The following is a 17,946-nucleotide window of genomic DNA, read 5'->3' as shown; positions in this document are numbered from 1 at the left end:
TTATATGAAATGAGGGTAATTCGCGGAGGAAAGTCCAGAAAAAGTGAAGGGAAATATAGAGGGGTAAAGTATGAGAAGCGAGGTGAAATGAGGGGATGGAAAGTAGAGGTAGTAGGGGGAATTAGGATAGAGGAAGCGGGGAAATTAAGCTAGGAAGAAGTAGAGGAAACGAGGGGATGAAAAAGTAGAGGAATTAAGGGAATATAGGGAGAGAGTTAGAGAAGGAAGTGAGGGGAAATGATGGAGAGAAGTAGAGGAAATGTTTCTAAATGAGAGTGGATACTGAGGGAAGTGAAGGGAGGGCTGGTAGTGTAATGCAGATGAGTAGGAGAGGGAAATTAATCGCCGGGAAGGAAAGTAGAGGAAAGGGCCGGTCAACTGTGGAAGTGAGATGAGAGGGAAGTAAAGAAGATAGAGTTTGGGGAAGGGAGCGGTATCGAAGAGCTAATTGAGGGGAAGGGGTGTAGGGAAGAGAAAGTATGAGAGTCGGAGGTTTAAACGACTTAACTGACATCTTAATAGGCTAAGAAACCTTTTTTTGTAGGCGCTTGGCTCCTACTTCGACTTTTTTTTTTATTTAATTACCAAGAAATATTATGTTTATAACAAAAGTCGAATAAAATTATATTATGTTATAGTATTAATATAGTTAAAGAATAAATATTGGCTAACATTTGTTTCTAGAATGTGCATACTCTCTTCTTACGAATATATCAAATATCAAAATCACAATCAATAAAAAAGTCTTTTTTTCATGTTAACTAATATTTACCATATAATTTTATGAGAATTTTTCAATTTCTTATTATTTAAGTATAAAAAAAGAATTTTTTTTAAAAGCTCCGGAACGATTATTTTAATTTTCAATCTTAAAATGTTCGTCGAATGCCGTATTACCATAAGAAATAAAAAATCTTATTTACTTTGAACTGTCATTAAAACTTCGTTTAACCACAACGCATATATTATAAGTTATGTCTTCTAGCAGGAAAAAATTAATGTTTAATGAAAAAAGTTTAAAACTTACAAACAATAATTATTTTAACCATAATTTTTTTAATTCAATTTTTCCGTCCTGTCGCTTCTTAAAAATTTATTTTTAATGTTTAAATATTGTTAAATGATGACTTATTTTTTCGTGGAAAAAATGTTCTACAACTCTACTGTTTAAAATTTTCAAATCAGTGAATAATCTTGAAATATATGTATATATTCCTTCAATAACTGTTTTAAAAACAAACCAATTTTAATTACTTCAACCGTAAACAAATTTATATTCGAAACTGAAAACAGTAGATTCGTAGATAATGATTTCCCAGAAAAAAAAGTAATTATTTATTCAAATTTGACCATTTTAAAAAAATTAGTATGCAACGATAGTATGAAAAAAAAACAATTGCCAAAAAATAGTTAAAATAAATGTTTTTTGTAAGTTATACACTTTTATCATTCAAATTTTTTTTATAGATATGATTTTTGGAAGAATAAAAAATAAAATTTTATGCTGATTAAAAATTTACTAATTACTAATTACAGCTTATAAAAGTAAGTCATCAAAATTAAAATCACGTTTTTAAGTAACATAAATTACCTTGAAAGTTACTGACACAGTGTTTTCAAATCTGATTCAAGGTTGATATTACCAATTGCAAAGCTATTAATATTTGTAAATTTTATTGAATTGTTATTTAAGGTAAACTTTCCAGTAATCGCGTTCTTAGTCTCAATGACCGTTATGCCGATTCTATTGCTCTTTATCTGATTTTAATTGACCGAAACTCCTTTTGATATCATATGATTAAAAAAAGTAAATATGTTTATCAATTAAATATTACTTATATTTAAATATTTTTTTACAATACCATATTAAAAGCATCAATAATTTTCACGATTGGTGAGACATTCTCTTTCTTTAAAACTTAAAGCTTTAAAAAAATTATTGCTTGAATTTAAAATAACAATAATTGTATAAGTAATGTAGGAAAAGACTAATTTAAAAGCACCTGCTCTTTGAAAAGAAAAATAATTCTACCATTCATTTTCTCCGAACCTAATAACATTTTCCTGACAAACTTTGCATCATTCTATTTAGCACTCATTTATATCAAAGTTCCTTTTTATTTTATTTTTTTGGTCAATTACAAATATTTTTAAAAATTCTGATACTATGCCCAGTTTCAAACAAACTTTGTATCGAGAAATGTAATTATTTTTATTATTGTTATTTTAAGTTTAAACAATACTTTTTAAAATCTTCCAAAATAGAAAAAACCATTTAAAAATATTTTATTTTCCATTTCGGAATTTTCATATGTTGGCAATTTCATAAATAAGCAAATTTTACAGGGTGTGAATTTTATTTTTCGGGGGTTTTCAGACAGCCCATTTACTTCACATTGAATAATTCTAAAATATTTTTTACGTAAAAATGTTCCATTGTATGTCTTCATTGTTAAAAATACAATTTTAATTTACAGAATTTTAAAATTCATTTTCACAGAATTATGCAATGAAAAATTAAAATCGTCCGTAATTGGAAAATTTGGATGAAAAACGTTCTAAGTTGATCAATTGTAATCATAAATTAATTAATCTTTTCTGAAATTGAACTGTAGTGAGAACTGAAAATTGAACGGTAATACATTTTACGAGACGATTCTGAGCCTGTTCTAAATTAAACAATTTACAGATTTTTTCAACAATTAATTAAACTCCTTTAATTCGAGAACCATAGTGGTAAAACAAATGTAAACGTCCAAGTAAAAATTTATAAATTATTTTCAAATTGAGAAAAATTTCGAATTAATATATTAATTAATAAATACTTTTACTCAATTTCAAATCATATTTAAATATTGTCTCGGTCAAAAATATTCAATTTCTCACCCATTTGATTAAAAAATTTGTAATGAAAAATGATCGATTTTTAATATTTTAGTTAACTCTTTATTAAAATTAGCTAGTAAAAATCAAATATTCTGCACTGAATAATTTAAACTGACTTTGTTTAAATTAATTGTTTTAAATCCCTAAAATTTCAGAGTACTAAATTAAAAAAGTTAACATTAGAATTTTTATTATTCCATTTAAACAAATTTAATTTGTAAGTGAAAGTTTTGAAGTTTGATAAATAAATCAAAACTGAACAATTATTAACTTGAAGCGAATAAAAAAATTACCTTCAAATATTGGAAGTGTTAAAGTTTTAAGCAAAATTAAAACTGGTTTAATTTTTAATATTTGTAACTAATTGTTTAGAGTGATATAATTTTGAACATTTAGAAACTTATTAAATTATTCTTAAATTCAGAGGATTGAAAATCCTAGCCTGGATTCATATTTTTTAATCAAAAATCTTTGATCGTGTGTCGAATTTATAAAATTTGAAAGTTTTTTGTTGAACAGCAACTAATTTAAAATTTTTAATTTGAACCTTGTTGAAAGTTTCTATTTCAATCGTGTTATTATGCTTTTAAATTAAAATATTTAGTATTCCAAATTTGATAAGCTCCTTTTTTAAAAGTTCAAAATTCGTAAGAGTTCCACTTTAAGTGCTTTAATTTGCAGTACAGATTTTATTCCTTCAAATAAAAAAATTAAAATGTTCAAATTTTGTCATTTCTTTTGATTGAGTAAAATGTCTGCTGACCGTAAAATAACAAGGAATTATTTTTTCAATTGAAGCGGCCTGTTTTTATACCATTGGAAAAATTGGAGAGGGTCTATAAGGACTATTATTTAGTCCAGAATCAGAAAATAATTTTTTTTCTAAAATAATACCTAAGAAATGTTTTGAACAAGTGTTCGTCAACTAAAAAAAAATATTTCGTTCCAAGAAGTATTGAAATTAAATAATTCTTTGAGGAGTTGAAAAGTTAAAATCCTTCGAAAGTTTTAATTTGTTATCTTCTTGGAAAATCATTGAATTATTAGTAGTTTTTAGATTGAAAAAAATTTCAATTTTTAAAGTTCAATACAAATAGAAAATTCAATAGAAATAAATTTTACAATCAATTAGCTCAATGATTTTAAATTTAACAACAGTTTGATAAATGAATTATTCGTTTGATGGCTTCGAAAAAAAACTCCAATATCACAATTTACGTATTTGAATTTCCAATATTTAAGATTCTAAGGTTTCAAACCTGAAATACTTGAATTTTTGTAGTTAGATAATTGTATGCTATATTGGAAAATATATATTTCTATTTCATGGCGTGAGAATTTTAAAACATCGATTTTTTAAACATTGGCACTTTTTCTATTTTTTATCATATTAAATAACTTTTTTTCATATTAAAATGTTTAATTTTCAATAAAACCATCTCTAATTAAAAATTGCATTGGATCAAAAAACCTTTTCAATATAAAATCTTTGCTTGTAGTATTTGCAAGCATTTATGTGAGGGTTGACCTGAAAGCTTTCAAATTCGACAAAATCTCAATCTGAGCAAAATTGAATTCTAATTTTATTTAAAATATTTTTTTAAATGTTTTTGCGTTCAGAAAACCTTCCAATTAAAACAATTCGAATTGTTCAGTGAATAACATTTTTTAAGAGCATTACAATTTTCTTTTCTAATTTGATTAATAAATTTTATATGTTATAAACTTTAAGTGTAATAGTTTTGTAACGTCAACCTTTAACAGTTTTGCATATTTTATGATTATTAAATATAGAGGAATTATTTCTTATATTTTTAACAAAACTTAAAATAAGGAAACTTTTTACTCGATTGTTTAGGGTTATGGATGATATTATTTTAACACTGATTTTTCTTCTCCATAGATAATATTAGAGTAAAATAAAAAAATGTGACGTCTAAAGTTGGTTATACCTATAGAAAAATATTAACACATGTCTCGCCGTTCCAAAATTCGAGATGTGTATTCAAATATTATTCATAAGCTTAGCCCTTTTCCAGCTTCCCGAATTTTTTGGAACGACTATACAGAGCAAAATTAATAATAAAAGTATTTGAAAAATTACCGTAAAGGGGGAGTTGTTTGGCAGGTTTATTAAAATTGTCAGGTAACAAAATGCGTGTGTTATTGATCCAATAACCAGAACAATCCATCGTGATCGAATCTTGAATATCGAAGCTAGAGGTCCAAAGATAATTCCAGCAGTCACTTCTCCAATTCCTAAACAGATTCCAACGAGGCTAACAAGTTTTTTCCTCGACTCTCCCATTTTCGCAGTAAATCCAAAACTGGAAGTATACACTCCTGAATAAAAAGCAAGTACGAGACCACTATATATGAAAGTCAGTGTCAACATAATTAAATTTGGAGTGACGATCAGTTTTAAAGCTTTCCTCATCCGCTTCCAAGCCACAAGTAATGCATAATAACTTCTTTTTTTTGGTTCCTTTTCTTTTTCCTTTTCACAAACACCTTCCGAAATGAATGGTCCAATTTGCGGCTTCCTTAACGTAGCCAAAATTAGTGTTCCAATGACAGCAAGAATGGTAAGAATGATAAAAATTAATCTTCTCGTTGGTTTATCATAATTCTTGCTTGTAAATATGCAGTAAACGGAGACGTTGCCCGTCACTAGGGAAAGTTGGTAAATGGCCCAAAAAATTCCAGAATTACGAGAAATTGTGTCGGAATTACTGTTTTTTGTAAGGTAGCGACCATGACCAACCCACATCAAAGAGGCTCCAAGTCCTTGAACGGCCGAGGCAAAATAAAGTAAAATTGTCTGTGGCCAGAGAAAAGTGGCCACAAAAAATGCATAACATAGGGAGCCAGTGAAAATTGATAATCGAGGACTGATTGTCTGAGCATAACATGGTGTGAAAATTGTACAAATGCTTAGCACAGCATATACGATGGCCAAACTGCTGTAGCCATCTCCTGTGAAGTTTGAATCTTCATTTGCGATACTGTCCAAAACTGTTTTCTGAAAATAATGTAAACGAATTAGATAAATTTTATTTTATAGTAAAGAATTCAGCAAATAGAGCCGCCAATAGAGTGAACCAATATTTTTTTATTTTTGAATCTGAAACTATTCACTCTTAAATCAATAAGAATATTAATTTTTGCAGTATTACTTAATTGAGGCCAAAAAAGTTTAATTAAATCAAGTTATCCAGGTTCAAAAAAAAAGTGGAATTTGAAAATTTCATTGTAACACTACTCAAAAATTGAAGCAGGCTTGGCTGCGAATTGCGATAAAAAATTCAATTTTCAGTTTCAAAAAATAATAAAGACATGCTTCCGAGATATTGAATTTTTCAATGCGACTACATAAATTTTATTTTGAAAAGGTTAAGCACTTCCGAGAAAGTCGACCGAAAACTTGGAGATTAAAATTTCAAGGATTTTTTAAATCGGCTTTGAATAACATTGAAAAACGAATTTTCGTTTATTTCACAAAAATAAAAGCTTTCTGCGGAGATATTCGGATGCTGAATAAGAATGATAAATGTTTTTTGAAAAAAAATTATTCTGTTCTGAAAAAAATAAAATTTTGTTTTGTTTTTTCACTGTATTTGTAAAGTTGTAACTAAGGCGATTAGGCGATGTGTATTTTTTTCTTTAGACGTCTATAACTTCCGGCTTAATTGAGATATTTATTATTTTTATCAACAATATTTTCTTTAAAACCCTATCGTTTTCATTTTTCTAAATATTTTTTTTAAGTTTCTCCTAATGAAAGAAAGGCATCTTAGCAACATCATGCAGGCCAAGCCATTTTTGAGATCGGAAGAATTTTTTTCCCCGTACAATGTTTTTTTTTCGTGAACTATGAAAAATGACGTAAAATAACAAGAAAAATTGTTCATAGAACTTTTTTAGAAGTAAAAAATTTTATGTTAACATTTTTTCATATCTATCATTGTTTCGAAGAAAAATTAGAAAATTCGGTTGTAACAAAAAAGAATTCTCCTGGCTGTAAAAGTTATTTAGCAAGCATCAAACTTACAAGATATCTTCATTATCAAAGTGTAAGTTCAAATAAAAATTTTAAAAAATGTAAATTTGGGTTTTTATTTGAGAAAATCGATTTTTAATTTTTAGAATGCCACTTAAATAAAACTGTAGAGAATCCTTCAATGTATAAACTGAGATTAACCTTTCCCTAAAGAGAAAGAAAAAACTAAGAACCTGAATGAGTACTGTTAAATAAACAATTATAACCTGAATTGTTATTTTCTAAAGGACGCTTAGAAGCCTCCGTCAAGATTGGCCGAAATTAAAAATAGAAATATTTTTTCGATTATATAAACCATGTTAAAGATCGGCGACTTTTAAGATTGATTGTACGTACTGCACATCCTTAAAACACGAAATTATCTCAGTTTTGTGTAAACACTGTAAAGTTTATTAGATAAGGCTAATTTCTTAAATCAACGTAAACTTTATCTCTGGTTTTTTCTGTGAAACCTTCTCTTAAGCTTAATGATTTTAGTTCAAAGTTACCGATTTATAAACTAAAATTATTCCAAATTTGTTTATCTTCTTTCAAATCCAATGATTTTACAATTAGCGTGCTGATTTCCAATATTAAATACCAACTAAACCAAAAATTTCAAATTTAATAATTCTGAATTATCTGCAAAATCTTTTAATTTTGTTTAATGAAAAACGTTCATTTTTGACGAAAAACTAAAATAAATTTCTTAAAAATTGTTCCGAATTGTGAATCATCTTTTAAATTTAATTATATTTATTTAAAATAACCCAGCCTAACCTATAACTTTAAAAAAGTTGTAAATCTTCTTTGAAACCCAATGATACTTTATTTAAAATACCCATTCTTGCGAAAATGTTAACATAACCTAAAATTGTTGAAAACACGGAATCTCGATGTTGTTGAAACTTTACAATTTCATATTTAAATTTGTTGTGAAAATACTAATTATCAGAAAAAAGTATTATCCGAAAACATATATAATGTTTTCATTACCTTATTAGTTAATTAAAATTTTTTAATTTAACGGCACAAGAGTATTAAACGGCACAAATGTTTCTCAATTGGCATAATCGTTTTTATTATTTTTCTTCTCAAAAAGCATTATTTATACATTCAATTTAAAAACAATTTAATTCAAGATATTGATGAACTTTAATTATTGAAAAGCCGATCTAGTTTTTAACAACAATAGTTGCGAGATTTTCGAGATATATCATTACACCACTTTTTAAAAAAATGTATACCCTTTCAAACTTTTATTTCTGTCACGTCATACCGCATCTAAATGTGAAGTCACAAGTTTTCAATATTTTCAAAACAAGCTGGAGCTTCATGCTTTTTCCTTGAAAAATGAAAATAAATCAATTCTAAGACTGGTGTTTTGAGCCTAATTTTACAAATTTCAGAGTTAAAAATCATCATAAAAATATTTTTAATGCTTTTATCAAACTGACACATATTTTCTTGGTCTTTGAAAGCCTATGACGTCAAACCCCGTGATGCTTGATATAGGGGCGCCACATATTTCTTTTAAAAAATCGACATTTTCGGTGGATATTTTTCTCTCTTTAATTCATTTTTATAAATTCTTGAATGCACAAGATTAATTTCCAATTTCACACTTAAATTCTTTTGGAGTAAATGTTTATAAAAATTTAACTCCGGAAAAAAATTGTAGATGACCCTATGGATAAGAAAATTATTTTTTTTTTATTCAAAATAAAATTTTTTCTTAAAAATACTAGGTTAAGAGATATCAAAATTCCATAAAAAGTAACCATGGAATAAAAATGTTTGCTCAATTATGTAAGAAAATATAGTGTAACGATAGTGATGATCTCAAAGTAATTGAAAATTTCTTTTCCTGATTTAGAAGGTAAGTTTTCTTAACAGTGGTTTTATAATTAGATAAATAAATATATTGTGCTGAAATGTTTGAAAATGGGGTCTTCATGTTGTTAAATAATGCAAATTTATTAATTTTATTTCCCTAGAGTACTAAAGCCCTGTTCTCAGTTACATTCCAAATTTTTAAAAATTTTATTGCACTGTTTAAAAAAAAAACTCAAATGGGCCAAACATACGTGCCCTTATTTATTTTGAACCATTTCTGAAAATGTTAAACATTATACGTACATTCAAAAAAATTAGAAAGCCTCTGAATATAAACTATTTAATTGGTCGCGTGGCACTGGTACATTTCCTTAAAACTTAGTTTAAAAAACCATACAGATCGAAATATTGAAGCAATATTAGAATATGATTATTAAAATATTATTATTAATTAAATGTCAAGTAAATGTGTTATTTTATCAAATATATTGCACGGTAATTAAAAATATTGATTATTTCAGAAAAAATCATATTTTTTTAAAGAGTACTAAAAAAATTGATATATCTTCCAAATGAAAACAGAGGTTATTGTGGTATTAAATAACTATTTTATTTTCATATTTTATCGCCCGTATTAATAAGATAAAACAAACAAAATTTCATTTTTACATATTGTAGACATTTGAAATGCAAAATAAAAGTGCTAATTATATTATCATTTTTTAATTGTTTGTTCTGACATTTCATAATTTTGGTTGATTATTCTCAAATTAAGAAATTGTAATGAATGGGTGAAAATATTGAAAACCGCTAAGAAATTAAGAAATTATTTTAAAAATTAGTAATTAATAACAAACAAGTAAAAGAATAAATAACAAATATATTTTGCGACTGAGAGAGGCGCTTAAAAAATATAATCCTTAAAAATGATCGATAATTTAAGAAATTCTCTGATTACAAATTCTTCATTTTAAATAAAGTTGGTAAGCATAATGCGACATTTGAAGCAATTTAATTTACAAGAACATTAATAATTCAGGAATTCTTTCTTGCATTTTATTTTATAAGCGTTCAATATCAGTGTGCTAGGAAATATGAGCAAAAGAACTTGTCCTGCAGAAATTTTCATTTTATAAAAAGCCGAGAATAATTTTTAAACATATTAAGTTGATTAACACAGTATTCTCTTGGCTTCTTTTCTGGAATATCGGGCACTTTTACCAAGTTATGCCCAAAACCCAAAATCTGATCTCTGACAAAAATAGTTTTTGATGATTCTTAGAATCTAAATAATATTACTAATTATGTAATTTCAAATAAAAATCATTAGTTTATGTGAAAAAATATTCAAATTTACGAAAAACATTTATTTTTACAATGTTTCTCGCAATTGGAATATTTCTTAATTTAACTTCTTACCAATTTTCGAAAATTTGTTGAATTTCAATGTATAACTTCTTTGTTTGAGGAAAAGATTCTCTATAGATCTACTGTTTCCAATTTTAAAAGAAAACTTTTCTATGGCTGAAATCGTTAAATGGATTTTTTTTAAAGAAAAATTTTATTAAACAAATAAATATATTTGAAGATTACTTACTTTTTGTAAACTGCCAAATATAGAACAAATAAGTTCAAATTAAATCATTCTCAAAAAATTGTAAGAGGCGTGAGTAAGAAAAAATCCAATTACAAAAACTATTTGTTAGAATTATTATTTTTCGTATGTTTAAAACTTTTTTCATGAAAGATTATGTTTTTTTTTCATAAGACTCGGCTGATAATATTATTACAATTCTTAAAATGATAGCAAACTTTTTTCCAGAGTCCTGATTTCCAAAACAGCAATGACCTTACGATTTGTAATGGACAAATTATTATATTTTGAGCTAATTTTTTCATAATGAAAAGTTTCGAAAACGATGTAAAATATCGAAAAAATGCAGGCCACTTTTTATAACTTCTGAAAATCATCAAAGTTTTTTCCTGAAAATTTTTCAACCATGTAAATTAATTTCAAACTTGAAAGTTTGTATTATTTACAAAACTTTTGAATTTTGACTACTTCAATTTTGGAAATAGTTTTACACATTTATAATTTCTAAATTTTAGAATCTTCCAAATTTTCAACCTGCGGTTTTGAAATGTTTTAATTTATAAATAATAAATTCCCTGTTCCATGTTATTTCAAATTATTTGTTATTGAAGGCACCTAATTTAAAATTTGTAAATATTGTTTAAATTAGTGATTCACGCTAGACCGGTTAAACGTTTACGCAATTGGAATAATTTAATTGTCCGAAATCACAAAGTGCACTGTAGTTTTTTCTATTTTATAAGGAAAATTAGCAGTAATCTAAGATTTTCATTTTTTATTTAGCCGAACAAGGAAATCCAACTATTTTGTGTCGAGCTAATTATCTTGGGTCGAATTTCTCTTTTTACTTCCTTTTGGTTACAAATTGAATTATTTCGTTGAAAATTTAATTATTTTCATTAAAATAAAATAATTTCGTTCAAAGACATCTTCTTTGGTTGAAAATTCATCTATTTGGTAGAGAGTTGAACTGCTTGGTCAAATATGACCTTTTTTTGAAAATTCAACTGTTTTGTAGATAACTTAACAATTTGGTTAAAGTGTTGTTTACCTTTTGACTAAAAAATATTTCCTAATAGAAAATTCAAGTCTTTTGGTAGAATTTTCATCATTTTGACTGAAACTTACAATTGTTTGCTTACAAATTTATGCTTTATGGTTCAGGATTCAACTATAGTTAAATAAATGTTTTTGAAAATTGGTATTTTTTTAAAATTCGACTGCTGTTGATTTAAAATCCAAACATTTTTTGGGAGAGATATCAGCTATTACATTTTGTTTCGAAAATTAATTTTTTAAATTAGCAATTCACTTTTACAATTTTTGGTTCAAAGTTTTTCTCTTCTAGTTGAAAATTCAATTTCTTGATTGAAAGTTTAACTACTTTCTTCAAAATGTATTATATTGTTGAAGATTCATAATTTTAGTTAAAAATTCTTCTCTTTCGTTGACAATTAAACAATCTTTTTAATTCTTTCTTTTTTTGTTGAAAAGTAATAATTTTGGATAAAAACTTAACTGTTTCGGGGTTTGGTTAAATGTTTGTTAAAAACTTCTTTTTTTCTTAATTCATCATTTTAATTTACATTTTTTCCTCTTTTATAAAATTGAAATATTTTGTTAAAAATACGTTATTTGTTTGTTTAATTGAACAGTTAATGCTCTAAAACTGAAATATTTTGTAGTTAAAACTTCAACTATTACATTTGCTCTTAAGAATTCATGTATTTTTTTATAAATATAAATGCAACTGCCTGATTAAAATTAATCTGTTTTGGTTCGCTGATTTTACTACTGTGTAGAAAATTTGTTTCTTTAGCCAGAAAGTTAATTTTTTTTAAATGCAATTTAACATATTCGATTTTTGTTTGCAAACATTTCTTTTAGTTGAAAATTTGAATTTTTATTTAAAAATTTTACTTTCTTGGTAGAAAATTATCTTTTTGTTTGAAAATTCATCTTTTCAGTTTAAAATTGAACTATTTAATTTAGAAATTATCTATTTAGTTGAAAGTCCAATATTTTTACTGAAATTTCAAGATTGTAAAGCATTTAAAATAAATGATTTAAATTATTTAAACGTTTAACCGAAGGAACGCAGATCATTATTTTGAATGCAGTTTCACATTTTGTTCTAGAATGCTTTCTATTTAAAACGATATAGTTTTGAATATCTATATTTGAAATTTTTCTCCACTAAATGCAAAATTTTTCACATTTTGTTTCGATCATTTTGAAAAAAACTTTTTTTTTAAAGTTATTTAATTTTGGGAACTTGAGTTAAAGTTACTCAATTTCAGTCGAATAGAACTGAGAAACTTAAATATGAAAATTGTTTAATTTTTCATCTTTTAATTTCGAACGTTGCCAATTTATACGAGCCCAAGGGACTTGTTTAAACAAAATTAAAAACTTTTGAAAACTGATAATAAATCAGGAATACAAGAATTTGAGTGGTTGCCCTACATTGACTTCAATTTTTCATTTATTTCAAGTAAGATAAATTTTATTACTAATTGCATGTTTGAGCGATATAAAACTCGTGGGAATATATGTAGTGTTTCTTTGGGACGTGATTCGAATGAAGTTTATTTGATAGGCCAATATTGTGTTTTCTGCGCTCAAGTAATGTTTGTGTCACTGCCAGTAATAGATTTTCATTGGCCGTTATTAAGCCTGAGAATATTTTTCAATGAAAGAAACGCTACAATTTATCTCTTGTGTCTCGAATGATGATAATTTATTAGCTATAAGCCACGCAGTGTCTTCAGAAAGAAGAACGATTTTTATCTAAAATTGTCAGGCACGTGTGAAGATGATATTTTTTTCAAACAAGTAAACATCCTGTACCAATTTTCATGGTAATTTTGAGTTTTAATTAAATAGTTAAAAAATAAATTCTGACAAGTCGGTACAGATAAAATAAATCAGTGATATCAGGTGAACAGTTTAAGTGGTTTTACAAAATGGTGGGTTAAACACATAGTATATAGGTAAACCACATAGTGGCTTAACAAACTTCAATTCATAAAACCATCTTTTTTTTAATCTGCTACCATATACTTCAATCTATAATCAGAAAAAAGGATATTTTTTCCACAAGTGAGGGGAAAGGAAATAAAACATGATAAATAATTTTTTTTTAATAATTAGTTACGCTGTGTTTTAGCATTTTTAAAACACAAGGCATATGATTCTCCAGAGTGGCTGAAAAAACTCAATTTTTAAAATTCCCTAAATTTGCTCTTACAAATTTGTTTTTCCCCTGAGTATTCAAATTTAAAGACCAGCATTTTAATTTTATAACCGTTTTAACATAGAATCTATTACAATAGCAATAAAATAATTTTAGATGAAAATTTTGGAATTATTTTTTCTAATCGACAGAGATAATTGTTTAAGCATAGAAAATGAAATTTTAATTCAAAAGGACAAATTCTCAACAAAAATATTTATTTTTAACCCAAAAAGATGACTTTTTAACAAGGTAACTAAATTTTCAGAAAAAAAAGTTGAAATTTTTAACAATTTGTGAATTATCAAACTACAAAGATGAGTGTTCAACCAAACGATCAAACTTTCAAATGAAAAAGAATAAACTTTAACCAAAAACTTGTTTTTAAAACAAAATTATTTTGTTTTTTTAATAAAGTTAAATGTCAAGATTTTTTGTCCAAAAAGACGAATATTTAACAAACTATTTGTATTAACGACCAAAAAGGATGACTTTTTAACAAAATCCTTGAATTTTTAACAAAATAGTTGAATTTTCCACAAAATATTTGAATTTTAAAACGAAAAAATGAAACTTCAACCAGAAGTTTCCAAACGGATATTTGAATTTTCAAGCTAAAAAGACAAATAATGAAGAAATCTATTCACTTTTAAATTCAAAATGATGAAATTTCAACAACAAAAATTAATTTGTAACCTTAAATTTGAATATTCAACAAAATAAATTAATTTTTAACCAAACAGTTGCGTTTACAATCAAATAGCTTAATTTAAAGCAAAACAAAACTAATTTTGAACAAAATACTTGAAGTTTTAACCAAACACTTGAAGATGAAAAAATATTTTTCTATTTAAAAAGTTTAGATTTCGACAATAAATTGAAAGTTTAATTTTTCAATTTAAAAAAACTCAAATTTTCACACACAAGAGGCATTTTTTGGAATAAAATCAAATTGTCTATCAAAGAGATGAATTTTCAACTAAAATGATGATTTTTGCAACCAAAAAACAAATTTTCAACAAAAGAGGTTAATTTTCATACAAAGTATTTTAAAAAATAATAATTTTGAACAAAGCAATTCAACTTTAATCCAATTAGTTACATTTTTTATTAAAAAAGGCACATTTTTAAACAAAGTATTCTATTTAAAACTTCAGTTAATGAGATGAGTTTACAATCAACATAAAATGATAAATCTTCTGCTGGAACATTTAATTTTTTAATTATTAACATTACTTTGCAATGAAAATATACCAATTTTTCATCAAAAAGATTAATTATCATTTAAGTAATTAATTTAAAAAAATGATTTTTTAATAAAGTGGTTCAGCCTGCACACAAGTTGTTCAATATTCAATTAAAACATGTGTTTTTGTCGCTAAATAATTTATTAGTGGATATTTCAACCAAAAATTTGTTTATTTCAAATAAAAACGATTATGTTTAAACAAAAAATACAGAACAAAATAGTGAAGTTATTAACCGAGAAATGCTTCAGTGGAATCTTCATCACAAAAATATGAATTTTCAACAAAAAGTTAATCTTTGGCCAATATTTTTGTGTTTTAAAACCAAAAATAAGAGTTTTCAAGAAAAAATGTTTAGTTTCAACCAAAAATGATGACTTTTTAACAAAATTGTTGAATTTTCAAACATATAATAAAACTGTTGACTAAATATAATCGACAGAAGGAAGCTTTAAATGTAATAATTAACAGTTTATTTTTCCTACTTTTCCCCACACTTTCCCTTACCAATAAAATTCCCTGACTCTGATTGCTGAGGAATAATTTGAAATATATTTCCTATCATTCCTTTAAGATTGAAATGAAATCTACTTTTTCATGGACAATTTTGTGCATCAAAATAAGAGCATAGAAAAAATGGGAAAATTTTTTTTTTAATCAAAATTCCAAGCTACCTACTTTCCGCCTCATTAGAGATAAATATATAAGAAAAAGAGAAAAAAGAAGAAAAAGGAATATGTCAACCAAAACCAACCTTTCACTCTTTCCTTACTCTTTCTCCATATTTTCATACTACTAGGGACCAACATGTTTCGAAGCCAATTTCGATTTCGTCTGGGATTATTTATAGAAAAACTACAGGTATGGATAATAAAAACTTATGCTAATAAAAATTTACATTATACCTGGAAAATAAAACCACAGGCATTCATAAATCAAATTTGTTGGTTTAATTCTTCATTCATTGGTGAAAATTGATTTACTTATGGAAATTCGTTTTTACGACAAGAATCAAAAATCAATTTAGCTAATTCATAATTATATTCTAAACTTTGATATATCTTAAGAGATGTTTCTTTGAAATTAATAGCTTAGTTTTCCTTTCATTTTATAAATAAGATCTTCATGAATTATATTTTGATTAATTTGGATCCAATGTTTCTGTTTCTTTTCTTTTTAAATAAAAACTTACTTTGCTATTAATCTCAAAAGCCTTTTTCGAAAAATAAGTTTTGCAGTTGATCAAAACTTGCTTTCTGTAATCTGAGATCTCAGGTTTTTGCTAATTAAATAATATTCCTTCATATTTTTTTGCCGGTCCTCCAATCATATTCGTCCCATTTCCCCATTTGCAAAAATTTCCTATTTTCCCCAAAATACTAAAAATTTTCCCCATTTGCAAAATTCGTCCCATTTCCCCATTTTAACAGAAATTAAAATATAAAAATAAAAAATTTAAACGATTGAATCTCTAGGAATACTATTAAGATTTTTTTTATTTAAGGAATAAATATTCTGTTCGTGGCTTTTTGGGAACTTCAGTAAAATATTAGTTTGTTGGTTTTGTGGCTTTGGAACCCGTAAATAATTAAGATACCAAAAAACTAATAATAAATATTTTACCTTAATTTATCGAGAATTTTCTTTAATTTTTGTTTGTTTACTGCATTGTTATTAATTCTTTTCCTTTTTGGAAAACGTAATAATCTGAATAGATTGATTCAGAATTAACCTGCAGAAAATATATTAAGCGATATCTTTAAATCGTATCGTATACTAAAAAATGATGAAAGAGAATTTTTCACTATAAAGTATAAACTTCGTAAGCGTGAGAATTTGAAATTCCGCATCTACAAATGGTAGAAGATATTTATAATACGAAAATAGAGAATAATTGAGATCCATTCGAGTTCTTGGCACTGATTTTAGTATCTTCTACAACATCACAAGCTGCAGAATCAAAAACATGAACTATAAATACACTCACCTGTATGTTGCTTGTAGTAAGAAACGCAGAAAACGTGAACATAAAACCCCAGCTCAAAATTAACACATTCAGAAATTCCCTGTCGATAATCATGGTTATGTGGGTCGATTTTCTTTTTGAAAAACACCATATGTCACGCGATTTTTATTAATTTTGAAGCACACTTGTTCTATTGTTGTCGTATCTCGAAGAAAGCCGATTGGTTGTTGGCTCGAGTTGCGTACGATATACGAGACATTGCTGCACTCGAGTCACTGACGTTTAGACGTTTGAAATTTTCAGCTGACAGGTATGCTCCTTCGAGTGTGTGAATTGAAATAATTTCAAAGACGCGCGCCGCGTGACAAGAGTCGTGAGGAACTGTAGTAAAAGCTCTCGACAATCGAGAGTGAAGTTTCAATGGAATGTGATGTAGTGTTGAGCTTAGCTTCTAGCTTCAAGAATAATTATCAACACAGAGCATAAAACATTTTTTTCCCTTCCTAGCCACACTTGGCATCGAGCCTATTCTGTAGTCGGACGTTTTAAACTAAAAGGTACCTTATCTCCTGCAAGATGTGTTTCCAATTAAAATGATAGCAGAATCCAGAATGCCTAGTAGAGTGGTCCAAATTTATACCTGTAAAATTGGACTTTAGATTTAACCTGGTGGAATAATCTTGATAAAAAAGGCAAAGAAACTAAAACCATTTTCACACGAATCTATGAATAAATGCAATAAATTACAACCCAAATTACGGAAAAGTACGATTTTGTTCTATTATTCCGACGAATTTGGTACTTTTTTCTATATTCTTGTCTGGAAATTTCGAGTTGGCCCAAGCGAGGGCCATCGTAATTTGTCCCTCTCCTACGCTGGCCCTACTTTTGCAAACTACTAAGGGCCCGCATAGTTTACCTTCGAAGACCTTATGTAGGCAGCCCATGAGGGGCCAATAAAGTGACCCTCTCTAGTACCTACCCGGTAATAAGCGTAGAATAGAGAAATATTTATATTTTCAGATTTCAGTGCAAAAGTGAAGATTATTCTATTATTTTGAATGCGCGATTTTTCCATCTGTCGAAAATGCCACGAGAAGAATAAGATACCTCCTAAACTTATTCACTTCTATTTCCATAGGG

At 26.6% G+C, this 17,946-nt stretch overlaps 1 protein-coding gene across 1 annotated transcript in view; it reads right to left on the bottom strand.

Annotated features, from left to right (window-relative positions):
* The window catches only part of LOC117168162 (UNC93-like protein MFSD11), a 20,001-nt gene extending 2,797 nt beyond the window's left edge, over positions 1-17,204 (bottom strand). The window contains exons 1-2 of the mRNA XM_033353592.1: positions 16,825-17,204; positions 4,991-5,908 (exon numbers count right to left, since the gene is read on the bottom strand). Coding sequence (XP_033209483.1) covers positions 4,991-5,908; positions 16,825-16,917 — 1,011 coding nt within the window. The 5' untranslated portion in view covers positions 16,918-17,204. The remainder of the gene's footprint in view (positions 1-4,990; positions 5,909-16,824) is intronic.
* Between the last annotated feature and the right edge of the window lie 742 nt (positions 17,205-17,946).

The sequence above is a fragment of the Belonocnema kinseyi genome, chromosome 2, assembly GCF_010883055.1.
Source record: "Belonocnema kinseyi isolate 2016_QV_RU_SX_M_011 chromosome 2, B_treatae_v1, whole genome shotgun sequence".
NCBI lineage: Eukaryota > Metazoa > Arthropoda > Insecta > Hymenoptera > Cynipidae > Belonocnema > Belonocnema kinseyi.
The sequence above is the reverse complement of the archived record's forward strand: the minus strand, read 5'-3'. Positions and strand labels throughout refer to the sequence as shown.